The 23,508-nt window shown below is 47.5% G+C and overlaps 1 protein-coding gene across 11 annotated transcripts in view; it reads right to left on the reverse strand.

Annotated features, from left to right (window-relative positions):
- TIAM1 (TIAM Rac1 associated GEF 1) overlaps window positions 1-23,508 on the reverse strand; it is a 147,015-nt gene that overhangs the window by 67,736 nt on the left and 55,771 nt on the right. For 7 of the 11 annotated variants that reach the window (XM_035315597.1, XM_035315598.1, XM_035315592.1 and 4 more), the window contains one exon: window positions 13,511-14,490. In XM_035315597.1, coding sequence (XP_035171488.1) covers window positions 13,511-14,479 — 969 coding nt within the window. In that variant the 5' untranslated portion in view covers window positions 14,480-14,490. Of the gene's footprint in view, window positions 1-13,510; window positions 14,491-19,618; window positions 19,798-23,508 lie in introns of those variants that run through there. The other 4 variants (XM_035315594.1, XM_035315593.1, XM_035315595.1 and 1 more) reach the window with 1 other exon arrangement.

Below are 23,508 nucleotides of genomic sequence, written 5' to 3' on the forward strand. Positions count from 1 at the left end.
GCATTTTGAAAAGAAAACATTGATACTGTACAGTCACACCTACAGCCCAAGATACATTTTAGACATCCTAAGACTGTCATTCCAAATTATATAACTACAAAGGTACTTTTTTTCTCCTAAGAAGTTAATGCATCTGAAATTATTTCTGTTTTATTTCTGCATCCCAAACCCTGACAATGAGCAATAATCCTGTTGTGATAGACCCTGCAAAAATACCACAACAGGAGACAGCTCCTGGTCCCCAAGAACTTGCAGTTGAAAGACAGAAGAAACAAAAATATGATTGTCTTGAGCAACAAAGGAAATGACACAACTGAATATGGGTTTCGAAAGGCTGTGCACAGGTGGCTTAGCTTGCCCCATGCAACATGGCTATTGCCCAAAAGGGAACTTTAAGGGACTTTGTGGTAGTTCAGCAGCCAAGGGACAGGCAGCCCAGACTGAGAGCAGCGGCCTAACTACTACCATCTCAGCACCCAACGGCATTGGTGGCAGCTTTTGAAGGAGGACAAATAAAGGCCAGGACCTGTAAGTGGAGAGAAATATCCTGCGGTTGATATTCGGAAGAAGAGGGACCAAGGGAAGAAAACACAAAGAAGTGAGAAACAGCCAGAACAACAGGAATTTCAGCCACTACCACTCCTACAAGAGGCTAGGGCTTGATTTAGAAGTTAAAAACAAACCAAAACAAAAACTAGGGAGACTCTGCAAAGAGGTGCAGATTGCATTATTTAACTTGAGAGAAACAAACTTCTAGGTGTTGACTTGAGCAGAAGTCTTCTACAGATCCAAGAGCAGCTCTGCAGAAACCAAGAAATCCTCCATCAAACTCTGTCTGAAATCTTTCTCCTGTGGAGCAAGAGCTGGATGAGGAAACTTCAGGGGGAGGGGAGGGGTGTTTCTGAATTTGACTAACTTATACGGCATTAATTTGTAACGGATGGGCTAGTTCTTTATAAACACTACCTCTCCAGAGAGACCTGGAGTCCAGCTGGAAGAATAACCACTTCCTTCCCCACTCAATAAGCACAGTTATCCTAGTCACTCTGGTTATTTAATGCAACACATAGTGATAGACAAGCTGTTCTGGACAGGCCAACATCCCTCTACTCCCACTGCATGTGAATGAGTTGAGCAGGGCTTCCCGTAAGCGCAGTCATCTGCCCGTACAGAACAGTTTTCACAGACATTTCTTCCTGCTGTTCCAAGACACTTGTTTTTTGGAAGCCAATTATCTTCCCATTTCTTGCAGCACAGCAAATGAAGGCTATTTGGAGAGGGAAACGGGTGCTGCTCAGAAACCAAAGTTTACAAAACACTGCCAGGAGTGAATTTTTGCATCCCATCACAAAAAGCAGGATGGTGCAACTTCCGATGACAGCACTCCATATGAGACCCCGGAGGTGGGGAGCCAGGACTGGCACAGGTGCTCTACACCCATACACCTCCAGCAATGCCCTCTCTGCCAGCACAGCTACAATGGTGTAACAACAGAGTGCCAAAGCACTGATCCAGATGCCCCACGCTTACCAGGATAGTTAGTCAGATAAAATGACTGGCTTTTGCATCTAATTTCTGGAACCTTTTTCCTCTGATATTTTTTGAAAGGGAAAACGTGCGTCACTCATATAGCATAAACAAGTTTGCATGCTGCGGGGAACAGTATGTAACTGTGGCAACAAACGTTATTTGAGGTTTTTGAGATTTTTATTTTAGGTAAATGACTTAATAAATACACAATCTGTCTCATCATTATTGTATCCGTGTGGTATAAAAAGTACAGAGTCGATTCCAAAATTTCATCCAATGTAACTTTTAGGAAGTGCTTTAACTAACATTACTTGGTTTAAAGAAATAACAAGGCACTAAAACAGACCACCAACACCACCAACTTAAAGGAGACGGGACTTGTAATACTGCTCACCAGCGCACGTACAAAACTTTGTTGATGCTCTTTAGCAGATACAGTTAATGTTTTCCAAAGCAGAAGTGTACCCAGAGGTGTTCAAGCAGAGATCTGCAATGCAGGCTCTCCAGATTCCTTGAGCCCAGCATGACACAGCCTTCTTGTGTAACCTTGATGAGACACGGCGTTAATCGCCTCAGTTTCCCTGTCCGTAAATGGGTACTATCGTCAGCAACTGATGTAAGGGCATAACAGCCTATTATTTGTAGAAAAAATGTGAGGATGGAACACTCAGCGTGAATGTTATATATGCTCATAAGGTTAAATTTTAGCACATGTTGCAAAAATCTTTATGATTGTTATCATAATGAAAGCAATATGTTGGATGTGTCGAAAGATATTTTCAGCCTAACGCTGCAGTCCTGCCCCTAATCTTCCTGTGCTTGCTGCACTCCCTTTTCCTCTCTGAAATATCCTGTTATCAAAGATTTCTAGCCATCTGATTCAAGCCCTTTGGTGGGAGGAGGGTCTGGCTACGCAGAGGTCAGCAGAACAGTTCAAAACTTACAGCCTGCTAATATTGTTCGTGCTCATGAATTATGAAATGCAGCATTCACTGAGATTAGCACTTTAGGAAGTCTGCTGTATGAGATGATTGGTCTACGGGTTAGTAGGGTTAAGAGCATTCATTACACAGGTCTTTGACTTCTGAGTTCGTGCTGTAATGTCAGCTAGTTCTCATCAGAGGCTATGAAAAGCTCTCAAGGAGCAGTTTGCATCTGCTGTGGCCATCTCACAGCGCTGTAATCTGCACACTGAAGGGCATTCAATTAGGAGTTCAGCAGAAAGTACAGAGGTTCAGTATTGTGCTGCTGCAGAAACGCGCTGAGGCTGAATGGATAATACTCCCCGGACTAGCAACAAACCATAGCGGGGTTTGACCAACACCTCACTGGGGGCACAGGATTATTCCCCCGAACCTTCCAACGCGGGTGCCTGAAGTTGGGCACCCAGCTTGCACCGTCAGCAGCACGGCGCCCTGCCTACGAGACAGATGTGGATACAGGCCCCGAGCCTTGGGGTTCAGCCTTTCGCACCTCCTGACATGGCCACCAGGCTGCTGCCCAGACGCAAAGCAAGCATTGCGTAACCTCGACGAGACCTATTTAAAAAATTACTCACGCTTCCTGCTCAGCCTCTCAAGGAGCCCCGCGGGCGATGTCCACGTCTCCTCCAAGGAAGACTTAGTACTGTTCCAGGTCCAGGATGGGATGTGCCACAGAGGCTTGTAACTAAAGAGGCATTTCACTCCTCGACAGGAGTTCCCAGGTGAAGCTTCTTGAGGCTGACAGTTAGCTACAGGCACGGCTCAGCCTTCATTGCTCACCTCCCTGGCTCCTGCCCAAGCTCTCCGCTATGCTCTGGCAGGATGCAGACTGGTGTGCGCCGGGCACATCACAGGAGCTGGGAGACAGCTGAAGATGGCAGAATGCACATTTCTCAAGCCTGGAGTTTCAGACGTTATACACAGAATGTAACAAATCACCAGCAAATTACCCTGGACTTCTAACTGCTATCATCAAAGGGCTCTGTTTCATTTCACTAGTTAAAAAAATATCTATTAGTCAACTCCATGTAAGATTCAGAACACTGGATCCAATATTTTGCACCTCAGCAGAGACTTTGCGATTCGTATTTTCAGCCTGGCAGACAGCTGTTTCCACACAGAGGAATATTTTTGCTCAGAGAGACTATCACAGGAACCAAATGTGAGAGTGGAACTAAAATCTGTGCTGCCCCGCATAGCCTTCCCACTGCTGTTTACCTAGCTTTGGGCCTGGGAGGGCAAGAGGGCAAAGCAAGGGGGAGGTGGAAATCATTAAATTGGTCACACAAAGTAGAAAACATGCAGCAAAGAAAAGAAAGTGTATTTCCTCCGAGACAGAGAGATCTGGGAAGTCGTGGGAACAGCAGCTCCTGGGATTCTGCAAACAGAACAGGTCTAAGTCCACGAAGACGATAAACTGAATAAACGGGGGCTTTGTCCCTTTGATATAAGGTTGCTCTATGGGAAGCGGGGAGAAAGCAGCATAAAGACCCCCGGCTGAAGAAGGGAGCTAAACAGGATCTAGCGACTGTGCTGCCCTGTGCAAGTGCCTCAACAGGGAGGCAGTAAGCAGTAACACAGCTTCCACCAGGATCCTGCAGCCCTGCAGCAGGTCAAGACGATGGAGCAATGGTACCACTTCTCACAGGCATGCTATCATACTGCATGTCAATGTCCCAAACCTAGAAAAGGAGGTTCAGCAGACAGTAACTGAGGGAAAGAGGAGAAAAAGGTGGAATGCCCTACGCCAGGAGATGCACCCCAGAATGAAGAACCAGGGACAGGCTGAATGCTGTCATTGTTACTAACAGTGCAACGAGGTCCAGCAAAAAGGCTAAGTGCCAGAACGGCCAGAACAGCCCTAATAGCATTCGAGCCTAATTAATTGGAATTATCACAGCCCCATCAAACGCAGAGAACAATTTAACTGATAAATCAATTGGGTAAAACATTAGTGAAAATATTAGCAATGCTTATACATTTATTTCTCACACTGGGTTTCATGCAAAGCAAGCTACTGGGGAAGAAAACTAACGTAAGCTAGACCAAGCTAATGTAGTCAGTGCTCTACCTCTCTACCTCCTGCACGCCCATGCAACAAAAGGTTTTGGGGCAGGTTCCAAGAGTCTTTGTCTCCTCTTTGAAGACATTTGGTAGTGGCCTCAGCTAGCAAGAGAGCCCTGGGTGGGATAAACCTTGCCCAGCTCTCTGGTTCACGACTGGACTCATTCAGAGGGTGCTTACAGTAGCTAGGCACGTACCAAGCTTCCCACCAACAGCACTGTGACATGCACTATTCATAAAGTTTTGTGAATCACTTTCTCCTGCTTAACTGGCAGCAGGTCCACGGACACTTTAGGCACATTGGACTGATTTAGTGGGAAGACTCTTACAACATTAATATAAAGAGTTCCTGCTGTGGATAATAATTCCTTCTAAATTACCCATTAGACTGAAAGTCCTGGATAGTAAAAGGCAGCTGATTTTCTTGAAAGGGGCTCCCTCCGAGAGGACACAAATTGTCTATTCCCCGTCCTGCTTAGCAACAGAGCAATGAGGTGTTGACATTCAGCAGCATCCTGGAATTGCACATAACCTGTCTGGCTGCTAGTTATGCAAGCACCACTGAATGCATTTAAAATAGAACGGGTAAGCAACCTGCTGGTTTGCATGCTTTTATGTGCCTGGTGTCTCTTTGAAGCTCCTATAGAGAAGAAGATTGTCCTGATACTGCTTTTCCTTTCTTTTCAGTGCTAACTCTACCATCATTTGTTGGTTAAGGTGTTCGGTTAAGGTACAATTTGTTCCAAATCAAAATGAATTTCTTTCCCCAGACTTACTTGAACACCTGGTAACAAACACACCAGAAGACTTATCTGTCTTGAAAAGAGTCAAAACATTACACGAAGCAGAGAGAAATCATAAATTTCATTGAAAGCTGAGAGGGAGAAAAGGTTTTAAAGCTGCCGTGGAGAAACCCAGAAGCGACTCCGAAGCTTGTTCTGCCTGGAGGAACACCGTTCTGCAGGCTGCTACAAACCCACGGTATCGTGTCTCTAATTCACTGTAAATCTGACGGATTATAATGACTGCTAGTGCACTAACGAACAAAAGAGAAAGACAGTCTTTCTTGGAAAGACAGACATAGTACTGGGTGCCAGGCACCCAGCAGATACTCAAATATAGGAAGGAGGTGTGCATCCAATCTATCACACGTGTGTCAACCCCATTTCCTTTGCAGGCAGCTCTGACTTATGTATGGCCATCACCTCTATATTACACGTGGCTCCTTGTCTCCACGTCTAGCTATTGTATTCACTTGGTGCCTCCAACACAGGGACTGAGAGCATTTTTGGTTCAGTGACCGCCTAGGTTGACATGGAACAACTTTACCCTTCTCTCCGGGGTACTCTGCAGAGCTCTTCACTGACTCAGGGCAACATCGTGGCATCACTCCGCAACCTGTCCGTAACTGGAGGGGGAATTTTACATCCCTAAAAGCTGAAGTGCTGGGGACAGAGAATGGGGAGGATGTTTTAATTTTGCTTTTTAATAACATGAGAGAAATCCAAGCCTGTGAGATAATGCACAGTTAAAGGACGGCAGACTTTAGCAGGAAACGGCACGAAGTACTACCACGGGACCTGAGCAAAAACAGCTTTTGCCTGGCTTTAGCACTGGCTATTATAAAGTAGTTAATACCATGAATGAGAATCAAGCCGTAACACAGCAAAGCCTCTTGCAGTGTGGTCCCTGCACGCAAAACCTTGCGGCGCAGCTCCTGACACCTGCGCGGGTTTGGGGTGGAAGCCCGCTTTCCATCACCCCGCAGTGGGAGGAAGTCTCACAGTTCTTGAGCATCGCAGTGCCTAATCCCTCTGTTCCCAAACGCTGTGCTGAGGACCCCCCAAAACTTACCTTGCTTTCATCCCAGTGGACCACCCAGATGAAGAAAGTTCCTGGAGGAACTGCACTAACCGTAAACTAATGCAAGCAGCCTAAAAGTGCTCAAGTTAAATAAATGGCAACATGCCTAGCCCAAATCCTCGAAGTAAAATACGGGGTTAGGTTACTTTTTGTTCACTCGGTGCCAAGAAGAGGCAATTCTTCATGAAAAATGCAGCAGAGGGGGGAGAAGTGGGAAAGAGGGAAAGCTGCTAGAACAGCAACTTGAAATCAAAGCCTATCATCCCGGAGGTGTTCACCTGAACAGCCAAGTAACCGAAGGGAGCAGGGAAATGTGTGCCACCTGGGATGACAAGCAGTCACAGGATCGCATGCTGGAGCGCTCTGAAAAGAAACATTTCAATGGGGCACTTCACTGGAAAGGATCACTGCTGCAAATTGTCATCTAAGTAAGCACAGCCCAGCAAACAGGCAGCTGGGGCAACCTGTCTGTGATTTTCGAGTGGAAAGTACTCGAAACTAAAAACATGCAGAATATACAGTTTTACAGAGAATACAATTACAGCCAGTGGTACGAGCACTTCAAATGTTTAAATGACAAATTCCCACTGCTTAAAAAAGACGACTGAATGGAGCTGGATCAGATATCAGGACTGCTAATTTGCTTTCCATTGGCTCCAGACCAAGAGCCAAGAAAGAAAAACAAATTAAGATCTTCGAAAGAGTATCAAAATATTTGCCAACAGAGACCGTAATGCTCATTTTCACATGCTCCTTTCCTTGACAATACCGGGGCAGGGTTGCGTGCTCTGAAGGGAGTGCCTGCTGTTTGCTTTAAAATCTCCTGAATAGGCAATACCTGCTCTAACGTCATCCATCTGGGAATGGCAGGGCAGCTCTGAAGCCTTCTATTCAGGCTTTCCCTCCACGCTCAAGCTGAAGCCACTTCCAGTTAGCCAGGCTACAAAGGGCCCATTTGGTGGAGCCAAATGGCTCTGGTCGTTCAGAGGCACTGAGAACTCCAGCACGGGCTGCCACGTGCCCCACACCGGGATCAGCCGGACCAGCAATGTGGATCACAAGCTGTGCTGGCATGAACTTGGGCTGCCTCCAAAAGCAGCGGTTACCCCTTTCCCCTCCAGCCCTAATCGCACCCCTTCCTCTGAGCTGGCGCCCTGTGGCTGGCAGCTGAGAACAGGGATGCTGGCTGTCCGTCAGGGGGCTCAGCACACTTACTGGCTGCCCGGTGCTCTCTGGTGGGAGAGCCCCTAAATCACCTGATCCAGACCATCCGACTCAAAGTCCTCTGGCTTTTGGGGATTTGGAAGGGGGGTACGGGCTGTATCTGAGACCTCATTTCCACAGCCTCAGCCTGGAAAGCACTACAGGACTGCACGAACAGCGGCTGGGAACAGCAAGGCGCAGGCTGCAACAGAGAAACAGTAACATTGTACTTTTAGGCACTTATTAAACGGCGTGTTGTTAATTATAATTTAAGGATACATGACTTTACCACAGTCTGAGTGTCTGTCTTTGACTCCATCTGGAATCAAATGACTAAGATTAAATTATTTGGGTCAATCTGATTAAGAATCATATAGACACTGAAAATAGCTGTCTTTTCCAAACTCCAGCCTGAAACGTACAGAATGACTTTAATTGGCGCAGAGCTGCTGGAGGTACTCTGTTTGGAAAAGCGATGACCAAGGAGGGCTATAACAGGAGGCTGTAAGGTCACCGGTGTTATGTGGAGAGCGAACAGGATGCGGGGGAAGCCAAAAGCAGAAAATGATTTCAAAAAAGAGAAGTCATGGGGGACAGGTCAATCTGACAGTCTTGGATGCATTCCTCACTCAGGAAGCCTCAAATTGCTAATTTTCTGGGATCAGGAAGAATGCCCTCAAGGAAAGTTCACTCTGTACTCTCCCAGTTTCTTTCTTTCCTTTTTTGAGCACTTGGTGTTTGGGGAACAAGATACAGGGCTGGACAGAGCTTGACCCAGTTGGTCCTTTTACATTTCGAGGCTAAACCCTCCGTGCCACAAAACCATTTGTGAAGAAGTTTTACACAAGTTTCACAGGAAAGTATCAGCTCTCTGGAGTTTAGCCATCCTGCAGAACGCAATGAAACGCTATAACCTGTTATAAAATTCCCTGAGATGGTAAAAACATAAAAAAAAATCAACTGGAAAGATACCCTGAACTATTTTTAGATTGGTTTCTGTGTTTGTCCTGATCTAATTCCCACAAAAGCCTTGTTTTCATCCCCTGCATATTCTGCAAAACTTTTTATACTGATTTTTTTTTTTAAGACTTCATATCCCAAGTTCCTCCAGGTTATCTACAGAGGCCTAAAAATAGTAACAAAAATGAAAATCTTTAAAAAGGGGGGATTTAGTGCACCAAGGACATAATCGGGCTGGCACTGAAAAGCTCACGGTTTCCAAGTCAGAAAGGAAGTCTGTTCCTCTCCCCCTGTCCAGCTCACAACAAACGCTGGGCCAAAGACGCTGTAAAGAACATTTGCTTCCCCTGCAGAGTTGAAGAACATCTTTCTGGTCCTTCCCAAAAGTTATGGGAAAAACCTGGACTGCACCACGGAACTGCTAATGGTGCAGTTGAGCTTTGCATAGGAAATCACAAGCTGGGCTCTAAAGCTCAGTGAGGAACGAGCCACCGGAGAGGACAAAGGCCAGCCTTCTCGTGCATAAAGTGGTCCAGCAAGCAGAAATGCTTTGGCCGTCAGGTCTGTTTGGATTTTAGCGCACACAAAAGACGCAACGTGCCCTGAAGGCAGCTTGTAAAACACCAGCGCTCCCCCCAGAAAAGACAGTCCACCTGTAGCTTCAGGTCTACTAAGGTCTACTCCTAACAGGTCAGCTGCAAAGCAAAATACCAGTGCCAAAAGCCCACGGAGGCCTCAGGCTTTGGTGGCAACTGCCAGCAGAAGATGCCTTCACCTGGCTGTACTCGTAGCAGAGTCTGAAATGTTAAAAGAAGTTCGTGTCCCATGCAAGGCTGGATACCCCCGTCCAATGGTCTAGAGAAAAGAGCAGTCAGAAATTGTGCACAGAGGTGAACGTGGAGTAAGTAGGTGGCATGATGGGCTTGGAAGTGGCACAAAACCTTATCTCAAGGTTTCCCTTCCCTAAATTCCCCTAAGACTTTAATTAGGGTTCTTAACAGGAGGGGAGCACGAGGTTACATTTCTCTCTGAACATCCTCCAGAAGGAGGAGGGAGTCGCCAGCAGGCAGATGTTTAGCAGCAAGCAGGACACAACAGAGCCATGTCACAAAAAATCTGGATCCCGACGAGCAGACTGTAGGATCCCGGGGATCTCACAACCCGCAGCCAGAACAAGCTGTATCCAACAGGAGTTTGTCTCCCTTCAAGCAAAAACGGGTGAAAATGTCAGCCAATTAAGCTGTTTCCACCTACATCACATCAGCTCCAAAAGCCAAGCAGGATCCCAGCAGAGCTCTACGGGAAGTCTCGCTTCGGCAGATCTGAACCCTTAATGTTAAAATGTTACGAAAAACAGAACTGCGTGGGTGCCCCAAAGCCGCTCTGTGAATATTAATCGCTCGCGCACATTGAATATAATCGTCTCTCCAGCATTAAAAGGCTTTCCTTCTCAATTAGTGGAAAGTGACTCCCACAGCTCAATTTAAGGTTTAAATTTGGAAGGAAGAAATTTTCTTTTTTCTTTCTTTTTTTTTCTTCCTTTAATGTAAACCATGTACTTGTACAGAACCGATGGAGAAGGCACTACACCAAAATACGCAGCCCTGATTACAGCCCCTCCTTTCTGTGATGCCGTCACAGGTTTTGCTTTCCAGCAGCACTGGTCAGCACAGCACAAAATGTAGAAGCTGCTGATAACTGTTACACAGTATTTAGCTGTTAGAATGCAATGATGTACATACGGCTGAACGGGCACGTAACATTGGATGCATTCAGGAATCAAACGCAAGACTCACCCTGTGCTTGGTGTCTTCTGCTCTCGTTGGACCCCGCTGGCACCTCCCAAAAGGTACTACAAGTGGCCATCAGGACCTTCTAGCACTTCCAGCACCAGGGCAGGTGAGACTTAAAAGTCATGCAATTATCCCACCCATGACTTCCCAAAAACTGGAAAAAAAAAAAAAAAACACTGGCAACTACAAACCTAAATCCTTGTGAGGTTGGGCAACAGTGACCAGGCCATAAACCACCAACCGGGCTGCGAGGCTCAATTAAGTGACTTTGAACAAGGGAGCTACCTCTGCACTTTTAAATAACACAGGAGCAATGACAGGTCACTGGCCTGGAGGCCAAGATGGAGAGCTGACTGTCCACACCATATTGCATTTGGCCCTGGGTCACCTTTGTGTGGCGCCCTTCTGGCCCTAAAAACATACCTAGTACTTTGTGGGGTGTGGGGTGACGGGAGGCAGTTCAAAATGCTGGAAATAACAGGAAGGTTTTGCCTCAGTCCACTCAATTCTTTTTATAGCACAAAGCCTTTTACAGCACGAGGACACGTATGGCAGGTTCTGGGGCAATGCTCAAAGGGGGCATCAAGAGCGTGAAGCCCACTGAGGAAGTGTTGGAAGACCGGGAAGGGCAGAGAGAAACAAAATTCCCCGAGCTGTGCCCAAGGACCAGCTGGCACAGTCAGGCCATCAGATCCATGCCTCAGCTTTCCACCTGTACGCTAGGGGAGCCTTCACCCTCTTGCCACCTGTGGTGTCACGTAAAGATGAGCGAAGTGCCAAGACGTTTTCAGACTGGGGACCTGGTACAAGGACAGGTTGGTGGTTTCCCTCCTCTCACCCTATCCAAAGCCACCTAATCAGGTTCACCAAGGAACTCGTCCTTTGATTTCGTGTGCAAATTTGGACTTCCTTTTCACTCTGTTTATCAAACCCATAATGACAGTCATTTCCCTGTGCTCGCTAAAGGTAGGTTTGGGCTAACATGACTTCACTGCTGACAAGTATCTTATACTTACTGTATGCTGCTAGGATTAAAGACTCGGAAGGAATTTTGACCTTTCCAAAGCTTTAATTTTGTTGATTTTATTTGTGGTAATGACCACTGCCGAGACTCCTTACAGCCACCGTCGCCGGGCTCAGGAGCTGCACCTAGGGAAACCAGCCCACAGAGTGACTTCCCTGGGTACAGCTGAGACCTCACAAAACGGCATGCAAATTCCAGACTTTCACTAAGTGCCTCAGAGGAATCTTCTTAATGGCAGGAAAGACACCAAGAAGAAAAATAAATGTTTCACTATAAACAAGTGACACTGCTCTCTTTTTCTTAAACACACTTGAAAGAGGGCTGGAGGCAGCAGTTGCACCCAGCAATCTTCATGAAAGCTGTTACATTCAGGGCTTCCAAACAACGTCTTTCTTTTGTTGTTGTTCTCCTCCTGCTTTTTATCCTGCGCTGCCTTGATGGAGCACCAAAGGGCTTCTGCGCTCACGCTGTAAAAAACACCTCCAAAAAATAAAGAGCTGATTTGGAAGTACAAAGCTGCTGTTGTGGGACGCTGCAGCATCTGTTTCGGCACGTCGTTTTTACATTTAGCAGCAGCCTATCTACCTCCGCAGATCAAGCACAGCCGGTAAGTCACTCAGCAGCCCCTTCCCAGCAGCTCTCACAAGTCGCTGCCAGCCGACGTCCCCCCTCCAGCTGCTGGGGGGCTCCCCTCGCCCTCCCGCAGCCCTCCGCACCTCCGCTGCCTCCCGCCCGACTCCCTGCATCTCTGGCGCTGGTGTCCTGCCAAAAGCTCAGCCTGGCAGTGGGATGTGAGCCTGCCGGCCTCCGACCTCGATGCAACGTGCTGCTTTTGCCTTTTCTGGGTCACGGTGTGTATGCCGCGCGGCATCTGTACGAGAACGTGCCATAAAATCAGGGGAAGCCAGCGAAGCGTGCGATCCAGTGCACAGCTCTGACCCGTCGGTGCCCCCCGGCCGTGTTTCTGAGCAGATGCCCGCAGCTAGAAAATAGGTGACGTAAAAAATGCCGCAGACAGCCTCTGCCACGAGGCAGCTGGACCGCTGCTCTGAGGAGGTTCAGCAAGCAAGCCAAATGCACTCAAACCGAGCGCAATATTCCCGCAGAGCGGCTGCTCCACGTGACTTGTACAGGTGGATGGGATTTGCAACCTTTTTTCCCCAACCCCTCCAAGAGCAGTCTGCCACTTGGTGTAAGCAGAACTGCTGTTCGCAGCGCCAGGCAGCGCTGTGTAACTCGACCAGGCAGAACACGGCCAAGAAAAGCAGGGCAAAACACAATGCAGACCCCACAGCAGCCGTCAGAGTTAAAGGTCACAGGGATGGTATGTGGAGGGCAGGCGGGGCAGCAGATCGAGGAGCTCATCTTGGCTCTGTGCTGCCTGTTAATGGATGAAGGCTGTGACGTCCTCCCTGCCTAGGAGAAGCAGCATCTTCTCCATCCACCCCCCATCATTTCTGAACCTACAGCAGGTATGCAGAGCAGCTTGCAGGACCGGCAGCCTCCTCCAAGGGGACAGCAATGTTTCTGGGTGATGCTTTGCACAGATGAGAACGCCGGGTAATGAGAAGAGTGAAATTTCAGCTCAGTGAGCGTTTATGGTGGAAGGGGGGGGAAACGCTCACAGGTTTCTCCTTTGCTTCCAGCCACGAGAGCTGAGGAGTGCGTGCGTGCGTGCACGAAGCGGGGGGAGACAGGGTAGGGAGGGCAAAGAGAGGAGAAACAACGCGTGTGAGCTCCGCGAGTAGTGTGATCAGTTTTGGCAGCTACTCTGAAAAAAACAAAAAAAGGCACCATCAGCGCTGTAAAACACACAGGAAAATCTTTAGTGGCAAATGCAGGTTTATCTTCTCCAGAGACTGCCCAGGGTGCAAAAGGCCCATGCAGAGCTGCAGAGAGGAATGGAGCGCTGACGTGATCGAGCCACCTCCTGAAACTGGTTCAGCTCCCTCCTGGACACAGTCCCCTCCATTGCCCCTTGCTGGAAAGGGGGTGCTGAATGAAAACAGAGCCTGGAAGAGCCTTTATCTACAGAAACAGCTTAGCAAATGCCGCACGCTTCCACTTTACAGAGAACAGAAGAGCCTTACCTGAGTAGTTTTCGCCCTCCTGCCTTGCATGCTGTTACTGTGGCTGATCTGCGGGTTGGTGGCCCCTTCGGAAAGGCAGTGGGACTTCCTGCAGGGCAGCGTGTTGTAATTGCTGTAGGAGGGCGCATCTTCGGCAGCACCCGACGCCATCTTATGGCCGCCGATATCGGGGATGTCGGACACCAAATTCCGGCAGTACCCTCCAAAGGCATTGCGCGGGCCTCCGTTTATGGCAGCACTTGGGGTTTTGGGGGAGTACAGGTCGCTCATGGAGTTGGCACGCTGGCAGGTGACCAGCTGCTGGGGGCTGCCTCCAGCCTCCGTCCCCCGGGCCGCCTCGCCGTCCTTCTCTTCGGCCAGGCCCAGGATTTCCTCGTTGCTCGTCAAATGCTCCTGGCTGAGGTCAGAGAGCGAAAACTCCAGGCTGTCCTCGCGCCAGATGTCGGCCGATTTGGAGCGCTTCTTCTTGAAGCTGGCCGTCTCCATGAAGCCCGTCCCGTTCGCCGCGTAGCGGTGCGGCCTGCCGTCGCTCTCGGCCAGAAAGGGCGGCTCCTCCCCGTAGAGCCGGCTCTCCTCCGAGTCGGGCATGCTCTGGACGGAGGCCGCGGTGAGGACGGTGCTGCTGTCCACGCTGGGCGTAACGGAGGAGTCGGTGTGGTAGGAGACGGGCCGCAGGCCCATGTCCACGCGGTCCACCCAGATGGGGCTCCCAAAGTCCTCGAGGTTGGCCTCCTGGGCGAAGGGCTCCAGCCCGTTCTCTGCCAGCGACTGGGGGATGCTGGGGGTGCTGCTGGAGCGGGTGCTCACTTCGGAGTTCCTGTGGATGATTTTTCCAGAAGAAGCGTGCCGGGTCCGGCGAGAAGCTTTGTTGGAGAGGCGGAGCGAGCGCGAGGTGTGCTTGCGGCCCAGGCTGGCGTGCTTGTCTCCGTAGAAGGCGTGCTCTACGTTTTGGCTTTCCGCGTTTCCCATGGCTTCACAGTCTGCAAGGAGAAAGATCGGGGACCGTTACAGTGAGCAGGGCTTGCTTTAAGTGGTAACTAATTCAACAGAATTAACTGAGGGAGCTAGCAACCATCCCAGCAAGCTTACACGTACAAATCAGATAAATCAGTACATAGAGAAAAGGCAGACCATTGCTACGCTGGGGTGAACAAAAAGTGTAGTAGAGGGAAAGACTAAACCTTGAAGATTGGTCTAAACTAGAGCCAGTTTATCAGAAAGTACACCACCAAACTCAGCTGTGCACACATTCTCTTGATTATTGGCATCAGCCAACCCTCCCCAGTTCTAGCCAATGCTACAAATTCAAAAAATCAGCATGCAGTTAAACAATCGTGGTTATCTGCATCTAACGAGATGCCAACAAGTGGATGGTTCTATGTCTTTCTCTGAGATTTTGCTTTTTTTTTTTTTCTGCTAGGAACCACGAGCTGAAGCACCAAATAGCAAAGTACAAACTCAACTATTCGGTAGCAAGGTAATAATAGGTTTGATTTCTGGAACAAAAAACAGTGCAACATTAATCAGGTACAGAGAGCCCCACACAAGAAAAGCTGTATTATGAAAAATACATTAGCATGAGTGACTCAGACTATACAAAAATAACCTTTCCTTCCTACTCACTCTGAAGCAGATAGCTAGATCTAAGCGCTTTGATCTCGTGAAGAGAAAACCGAGCTGGAACATAGGGACTGGGTTTCAGACCCCATCTCCGTAACCAGCCTCCTGCATTATTAAGTTGTGCATGGTCCTCTGTGGAACGGGTTTCCCATCTAGCAGCTGGGAGTCAGGATCTGGCTTCAACCTTGGAAAACACTTTGAGATCTGTGATCTCACTCATCAAATGTCAGAAATATTTTCTGAGTAGTATTGACTCCTTCTGGCCAAAGAGAAAGAAGAAGAGCAAGAAAAGTAAATGTTAAAGTACGTGGCTGTTCAAAATCAAACAGGAGAGATCCTGAATTACACACAAGACAATTATACCTAGACAAAGAGTCCATTAATCTTTAAGAGAAACTCTAGGAAAAAGCTCCCTCATTTTGAGATATTTCTATTAGTCTTGGTTGAAAAAAGAACACTGCCCTGCCAGTAAAGTAATCCGGAGTCTTCAGTTTCTTGGGGCAGTTGCATCTCCTTTAACAGGACGTGCCAAGGGGTATCGAGCCAGATGCTCAGAGAATGAACATAATGGTGTATTCTCCCTCGCTATCTAAATATACAAGATCACTTCTGCACAGAACTGAATTAGCCCTACATAAATTACACAGAAAGCGATGAATCGACCGCGTTAAACGTAGGCACAGCAGTTGTGCCGTAGGCTGCTCTGGACACATATGGTGGAACTGAACTTCTACAGTAACATTTCTGAAAACAGTCAGAGGACAGCACTACGCAACTCTTCTGCCCAGCTAAGTAGGTCATGTCTGAGGCTAAAAAGCTGCTCGATGCTAGAGCAACAGGCATCTCCAGCAGTATCTGGACATTTCTGTATCTAAAGTAAATACACTCACGTGCCAATAAGCTACACCAGGAAATGCCCTATGTCTACTGAAATTAATGGCCGAACTCCCATTGACTGTCATGAGACGTGGTTATCGTGCATCGTTTAGAAAAATAAATGTGCTGAACAGAGGGCAGGTTTTAATCTAAAAAAAAAAAAAAAAAAAAAAAAAAAAAAAAGACAGCATTATAAATCCCTGGGTAGGGTTTATTATTCCTTAGAAGCTCCAGTTCTTTGATATGAACTGGACAGAAAAACAAACGTCAGCTAGCTTTTACTTCTAAAACACTTTCAAGCACAAAAACTGCATTTTGTCTTCCACACAGATGTCTAATGCCAGACCTCAACACTCCCCCTCTTGCAAAATAAACCCTCTTGCTTTTAGCTGGTAATGCTAAGGGTAATGCTTTTAGCTGCTTTGATTCCAAAATTCTTGCTAACCTAACTTTCGTTTGACAGGCTTTCCACCGGCTGCAAAGCACATCAGAGCATGCAGTCCTTTCGCCCCCCCCCCCCCCCGTCTCCAGCCATGCAACCATCACTTCAGTATCTATTTAAGGAGAAACAGCACTTTTAAAAGTTCTCTCGAAACCATGAAAGATTAAATAGTGGCTCTTTACCTCCAGAGACAGAGCTGCAGAAGGGTGGGAGTATCCCTAGCGCACCACACAGCCCGGCACACTTGCTGATGAAAACACAGGGCTACAGAAGGCAGCCCTGTGCCACCACCTCGACATAGCATCCGTGTAGAAGGGGCAAAAATCAACCAAACCAAATAGCAGCAGCACCAAAGCCTCCTTGTGAAGGAAAGGAACAGCAGCTCGGGCTGTGTCCCCCGTGAGAAAAGACTTTCCTGGAAGGAGGGAAGTCTTTCCTCCGCAGCCGGCTGCAGGAATGTTTACTGAGCAATTTCACACAATGAGAAGTATCTGCTAGATACTGGCGAGAAGTGTCAGACTTCAAAGTAAATAGCTGTCCCTTTTTAATTCGGTGTATTGGCGCTTCAGGTGAGGATGCCTTTGCAAATCCCACAGACGGCTATCTATCTGGGCAATTAGCACAGAGCTCGCTCCTGCACCCAGGGAGGACAATTTCAGAGGCCTTACTGCGATCCCACCAACTTGCCCAGCAATACACAAAATACTGCAGGTGTGCACAGACCCACAAGTGCCAACGGGTCAGGCCAAGGGTGCCTGAGACAAACAGCTCCCCATGGGAGGAACCCCCCTCCTCCCTTCTTGCCCCCATTTGTGCCACCCCGCCACGTTTCCCACTGTGCACTTCCACCAGTCACCCTGATCCAGTTCAGGCCTTTATCAGACCATGCAGCCGAGCTCACTAAAGCAGCAGAAAATAAACTACGAAAAAAAAAAAAAAAAAGGCTCTTTTAGGTGATTTTGCTGGGATCGAGTGGAACTCACACATGCCAGCATCAGCACATGTAAGCCTGCCTTAGGACATGGTGAGGATGGAGCAACGTGACTGGAGGGTGACACGGGGGCCAGGGAAGAGGGGACAGAGAGTGGCAGGGAGCAGCATTTCCCCATTCCTGACAGCAGCAAGACGTTCATTCAGTGCACACAGACACGGGAAGGCAGCCCTGAAGCAGATGCAGCGTCCTCAGTTAGCAGGAGCAGGCACTGGGCAGGGGAGGGGAGCCCCAGCCCTCCCCTCCCAGGGGCAACAGCAGACACCCTGAGGCAGAAATGTCTCCAACTGCTCCAGCTCCAACTGCCAGATGCTGCCCATCTACAGCTTAACTGAATTTAGCACACTCAATGAAAAAAATCTGTATCAAATTAAGAAAATGAGTAATGTTAATGGGAGTTGCATGTGAACGCTGATAGGACAAAGGCTCCCCTTGTTAGCTCACCCACCTGAATCCAAAGGTGACCATTAAAGACCTATCAAGGTACCTACAGGATACCACATAAATCAAGTATGACATGTCTCGATGCTTTAAACAGGTCTGTCAAGCACGGCCAAGGATTGCGACGTGTCAGAAATCTGTTCTGAATTATTCTCCAAAGCCAGTAGAGATTAGTGTGCACAGACCATGTATCACAAGCAGAACCAGTTGGAAATTTTTCAGCAGAAAATGTTGATTCATCAAAACCCAAACTTTTCGTGGGAATAGACCAGTTTTGATGAAAGGCTTCTCTGCTCCAAGATGGAGAAATCTGAAAACCGAAGCAGGGAGGCAGGCACGTCTCCTGGAAGAGGCACCAGCTCAGTGACTCAGTTGCTTACCAAAAACGTGGAAGATCAAGATTCGTATCTGCAACCCAAGTCAAGCAAATGAGGGGTTGCAACTTGTTCCTCCACATCCTCAAGAGGCAGCCTCTGACCATCAAGCTATCAGCTGCTCTGGGAAATGGCTCCCTCTCCCAGAAGATCTGCTCCTTCCTAGTTCAGAGCAGGAAAAAAGTCAAGTCATGGAAATCTTCACGGGGCCAGGAAAGTCACTGTTTAGACAGCTTACACATCAATAGACAGTAATGATTTTTTTTTTTTTTTTTGAAAACAAAGACTTAACTGTGCTATCAACATTAGGATATCAGCAGGGAGAACACAAATCCTGCAGCAAAGCTTTGGACAAAGCAGTGCTCCCTATATCAACTACTACTCCAAATAGAAAGGTTGAACTTTAGCTGAACTGCTGAGTTTTTGCTGGATGAGTCATGTAAAATGGTTACGGATTAAGACGATCATGTTCTAGATGACCACTGATGATGGTCCCATCTAAGAATCTCATTTTCTTTGAAAACTTCAATTTTTCCTTTCTCTTCCCTTCCCCCTAATATTAAGTATTTCTTAAAGCAATCACAAACCCAAGATATTAATTTCAAATAAACCCAAGGTAGTAAATCTCAAACTTGTAAAAAGTTAGGCCTTTAGATTCCAGAAGAAAATGTGACATATATTAACTTTCAACCAAATTTGAAGCACCTCGCAAGACAACAGATTGCAAATTTAAATTTAGATTCTAGTGGGAGGCCCTGGTGACAAATCTGTATTTTTCTCCTGGAGCGGAGCTTGAAGGCTGTGAGAACCAGAACAATGATTAAATCCACAGTGAGCAATGATTCTACAGAAATAAAATTTTGCACAAATCTGCCAGCCAACAACAAAGATTTTTACTGAAGTCACAAGGACCGCATAGAAAAATGTACAAGGCTAATAACCGAGTGCGAATATACGCATTTTATTGTAATTAAAATGTGCTTTTTTCAAAAGGGGAAGAGGGAGACTGAAATTCCACAGCAAGCCTCTGAGTTTCTCAGAAACTCCAACAGTATATTTAATTGTTTTCAAATAAGAACCTTTTAACCAGCCTTTTCTTTTTTTTTTTGTAAGCCACTCTCACATATGTTAAAGCACAGGATGGACTCCAAAAAGGCCCTGCAGGCAATTCAAATAAGAGGAGGAGAGAAGAGAGAGGGAGGAAGGGATGTCATCAGTAGCTGCTTGATAGCAATTCAAATGCCTTTGTATTGCTAAATGGGTGTAACCATAAACCACATGCAGCTTATCCAATTTTTCCCCTCCCACGAACCATTATACAAACACAGCAAACTCCTCAAGAAAATATACGGACACACATGTACCTTCCAAGGCAATACTGGTATCCAGCGCAACCTTCCCCAAGAGAACTGTGGCATTTAGAGGTATAGAATTGCAAATGATACCAAAATGAACAGTTACTGGGATTGCAGAAGCTGTCAGCACCTGCCACTCAGCGCCTCCATTACTCTCTCGTCAGAGTCTATGACTATATGCCAAAAACCTGGGGAGAAAGAGGGGAGAAAAAAACAGAATCAGACAAAGGGTTAGCAGGAACAGCTATAAAGGAGGACATATTCTGCCAAGTCCTGTTATCATCACTTTCCTGAGAAACACTGTTCGATACAGCATGCAAATGCTGTTTTTAAATTTGAATTACACAATCTGAGGAGAGCAGAATGACCAAAAAGCCCAATCAGACGCCTTGAGCCCAGGCTGCAGAAGGCACGGAGCTCCCCTTCCCGCCACATTTTGCAATAAAAATCCCTGCAGAAATGAACATGCCCCTGCTGGGGACAGTCTGTCTCGTGCAGGAGCAGAAAAGGTCAGGTCAGAGCACACACCTGTGTCTGCTGCTGGGGCAGGAGTCCGAAAAAAGCCACTCAAAAAGGCACCCTCCGACGGACACGGGTTTGACTGCTGGCTGCAAAGAGGAAGCAAGCCGGCCGGGGAGGGGGGGGGGCCGAAACTGAGAGACCTCAGACGAAATGTCTCTGTGCAGACAGTCTAATTTATGAAAAGGGTAGTAATCCGAGCAGTGATTTAATTAACATTTTCAAGGACGAATCAGAGGCGTACGGCAGAGCACTGACATGCGTTTTTGTGCACGGTGAAAGGCTTGTGGGGTTAATTGCGCTCCCGAAAGCGCGGCTACAAGAGGCAAGTCGGTGCCCACCGAGGCCTCAGACAAGTCACAGGCTAGGCTACACACACACACTCACACAGGTGCCGAATGCCAGCACTTTTGTTTTTTGGCCCAGCACCACTGGGAAGCAGCCTGGCGAGCGGCCACGTCAGGCCTCGTCCCGGGAGACACCACGGGCCCGGGGCCCAGCTGAGCGCGGGGTGCTCGAGGCACACACCGCTGCCCCTCCGCAGCCCAGCGACAGCGGCGGAACACCAGCAAAACACCACAAGCCCGGTTTTACAAGTTAAAAATACTTCCAGAAGTCTCAGGGGACAAAAAGCGGTGGACGAGATTACTAATGCCTGTCACGTTATTAGAGCTGTTCGGTGGGGGAACCGTGATCCCCACTTGGCTGGGTGCTCAAAAGAAATGAGAGTCACCGGCTCCTTTCTAAATTAAAAACATTCTCATGTTCTTTATCCTCCTTCATGTTCCTCTCTCTGTTCCCCACCTCCCCCTCTCCCCCCCAAGCTGTTGGTTGAGATCTGAAAAGCAGTTCATGAATTGCTCAGGAGCTGGAAGAAATTAATAAAATGAAGCTCATTTATATTGAAATGGACTCATTACCATGCCAGCTGCCAATAGTTTACAAGACTGGAATCTTGCTGACAAACAAGGTCCTGCAGGCAAGAGGCTTTCCACCTGCACCCACCGCGTGATGGATAACCCTGCGAAGTGCATTCCTCACCTCCGGAGGAATAGGAATTGTGATAATCTTTTCTTCAGATGTCTGCTCCGGCCACGGAAAACTTGTCCAAAAGAAGAAAAAAACAGATGTGGCCGAGCATTATTAGCTTTTCCATCGTGAAGTGGTTTTTGAGGAGTTTGTAATCCAGTCAGAAAGACCTGCTCCAGGCCGGAGCGAACTCTGGTCACTTCTTTGAGAAAGCGACCGCCATGTCACCCGCCTCACTCACCGCCTTTGCTCCTCCAATACAAATTGTTCTCTGTACTCCCCCAATACACCGAAGCTTAAACAAAATGACTCGTTTGTTAAAAAGGTGAAAAGATCCAAAGTGGATGTTTACAACTGGAAGCTGGATTATCCAAATTCTCACTCGTCTCTAGCACATCTGAAGGGCTGGCAACGTCCTTTGCCACGAACAGATGAGTACTCCTGCACACATGGCTCCTCCAGAAGAAAAGGATTTATCATTACCCACGGACTCATTTCTGAAAAGGTTTGTTCCTATTAACTTTTACAGCTTGGAGAGAAGTTCCCAAATGAAATCAAGCTGCACTTTTCGAGGAGAACATCAGTTTTTCCTACTTCTCCTTGTCTGCCACTAAAATGCACCTCGCCGCCACACGTCCCAGTTCACCCCAACGGCCCCAGTTGTGCCACAGCAGAAACTTTGGACGCCCTTCAGTGCCAAAGTCTCAGACAAGGACTTCCCTCCAATAGGGCAATGGTCAGAGGGAAGTCCTCATGGCAAAAGGGGACGTATTCTTCCATCAGGAGGGAAGAGGGCAGTGAAGGGAACAAGGTGGCTTGCTCTGGTTGCTGCCTGGCACAGAGCCCATGCCCATGCAGGATGCCTTTGCTCCAGGTGTGGCTGGACACTTGTACTAGTGGAGCCTGACCTGAAGAAGCAGGAGGAGCCGACTGCACATTCAGACCACCAGTAACTTTCCAGCCACTGTTCTCAGGGCTGATGGATGGCTGTAAACACTCACACACAGAACAGCCCACCTCATTAAAAAAAAAGAAATATCAAAGAAACATTTTCAAACTGCTATGCTCAAGACAAAATATTCAGCCTTAGAGCTGGTTCCTGCAAGCATGCACACACGAACACACATACATACACATTTATGGTGCATATACGCATGCATGTAGGCCAGTGCCTACATATGTCAGTGCAACTCCTCTTGTTCTCTGAAGGTCTGGAAGTAGCACAGCTGTATTTATTTCATAGCCACAAAACAGTGCCCTGAAAAATCAGGCCAAGGAGCTCCCACAGGGCTCAGCACACAGCAGCTTAAGTCAATCCAAACTGAGGAAGCTCGCAGCAAACCACTATGAATGGATTAAATGAATGCATAGTAAGGAAGCAGAATATATTAAAGCAGCACCTAGTTATTCATCACATCTGCTACCTGTGATTCTAGGTACGGCAAAGAGAGGTTTGACTTTCACATGTTGGGATGAGTTTGCAATGCAGAGAGATTAATAAATAAACAGAGCGCATACGCTTTCTTTTTGCTTGCAGACACTCCACGTGAGCATTAATAGATGAAAAATATGGAAGCTGTAGTTTTCAAAGAGCCTCTTTTTCACAGTAGAACCCTTCCTGCCCAGCAAGGAAAAATTAGCACGCAAGTGTATCTCCTTGTCCAGCAAACACAAAAAGCTGGCTAGAAGAATGACAGCTCTCTTTCAGTTTCATCTTTGCTTTTTTATTTTATGATGCATCCTTTTTGTCAGATTCAAAGTGCAACTGCAGATGTGAGATCAGTTGGTCATTACACAAATCTTCATCCAGCTTTGTGAAGCCCTCAGTAACTCTACAATCAAACACCAGGATGTATATACATAGACAGGAACGGCCCATCATTTTGTACAGAGAATATTTAATATTAATCAGTGGCTCTGGGCTGTAGTCCCCACCCACTATCCTAGTTCCACACCGTTTTAAGTCCAGTGTTCAATCCTGTCTACGAGAGTGGAGAATCAGGCCCTTTATTTGTAACTGGAGGCCACATTTTGTTCACCTTTATTACCTCTTGTTAATATGAAATGCTGCCAAAATCAATGTTAGCATCTACCCTGAGAAGATGGTAAATGCTCTAGCAACCTCCAGGGACCTGCTGCCCTGACAGCTCTGGCTTTCCCCATCCCGTATTTCTGGGCTGCTCACAGGAAGGAAAACAAAATACAGCCACCCACCAGACATGGACGGAACATGGACGGATAGAAAGACAGACGGAAGGAAGGAAGGAAGGAAGGAAGGAAGGAAGGAAGGAAGGAAGGAAGGAAGGAAGGAAGGAAGGAAGGAAGGAAGGAAGGAAGGAAGGAAGGAAGGA

The sequence above is a fragment of the Oxyura jamaicensis genome, chromosome 1, assembly GCF_011077185.1.
Source record: "Oxyura jamaicensis isolate SHBP4307 breed ruddy duck chromosome 1, BPBGC_Ojam_1.0, whole genome shotgun sequence".
NCBI lineage: Eukaryota > Metazoa > Chordata > Aves > Anseriformes > Anatidae > Oxyura > Oxyura jamaicensis.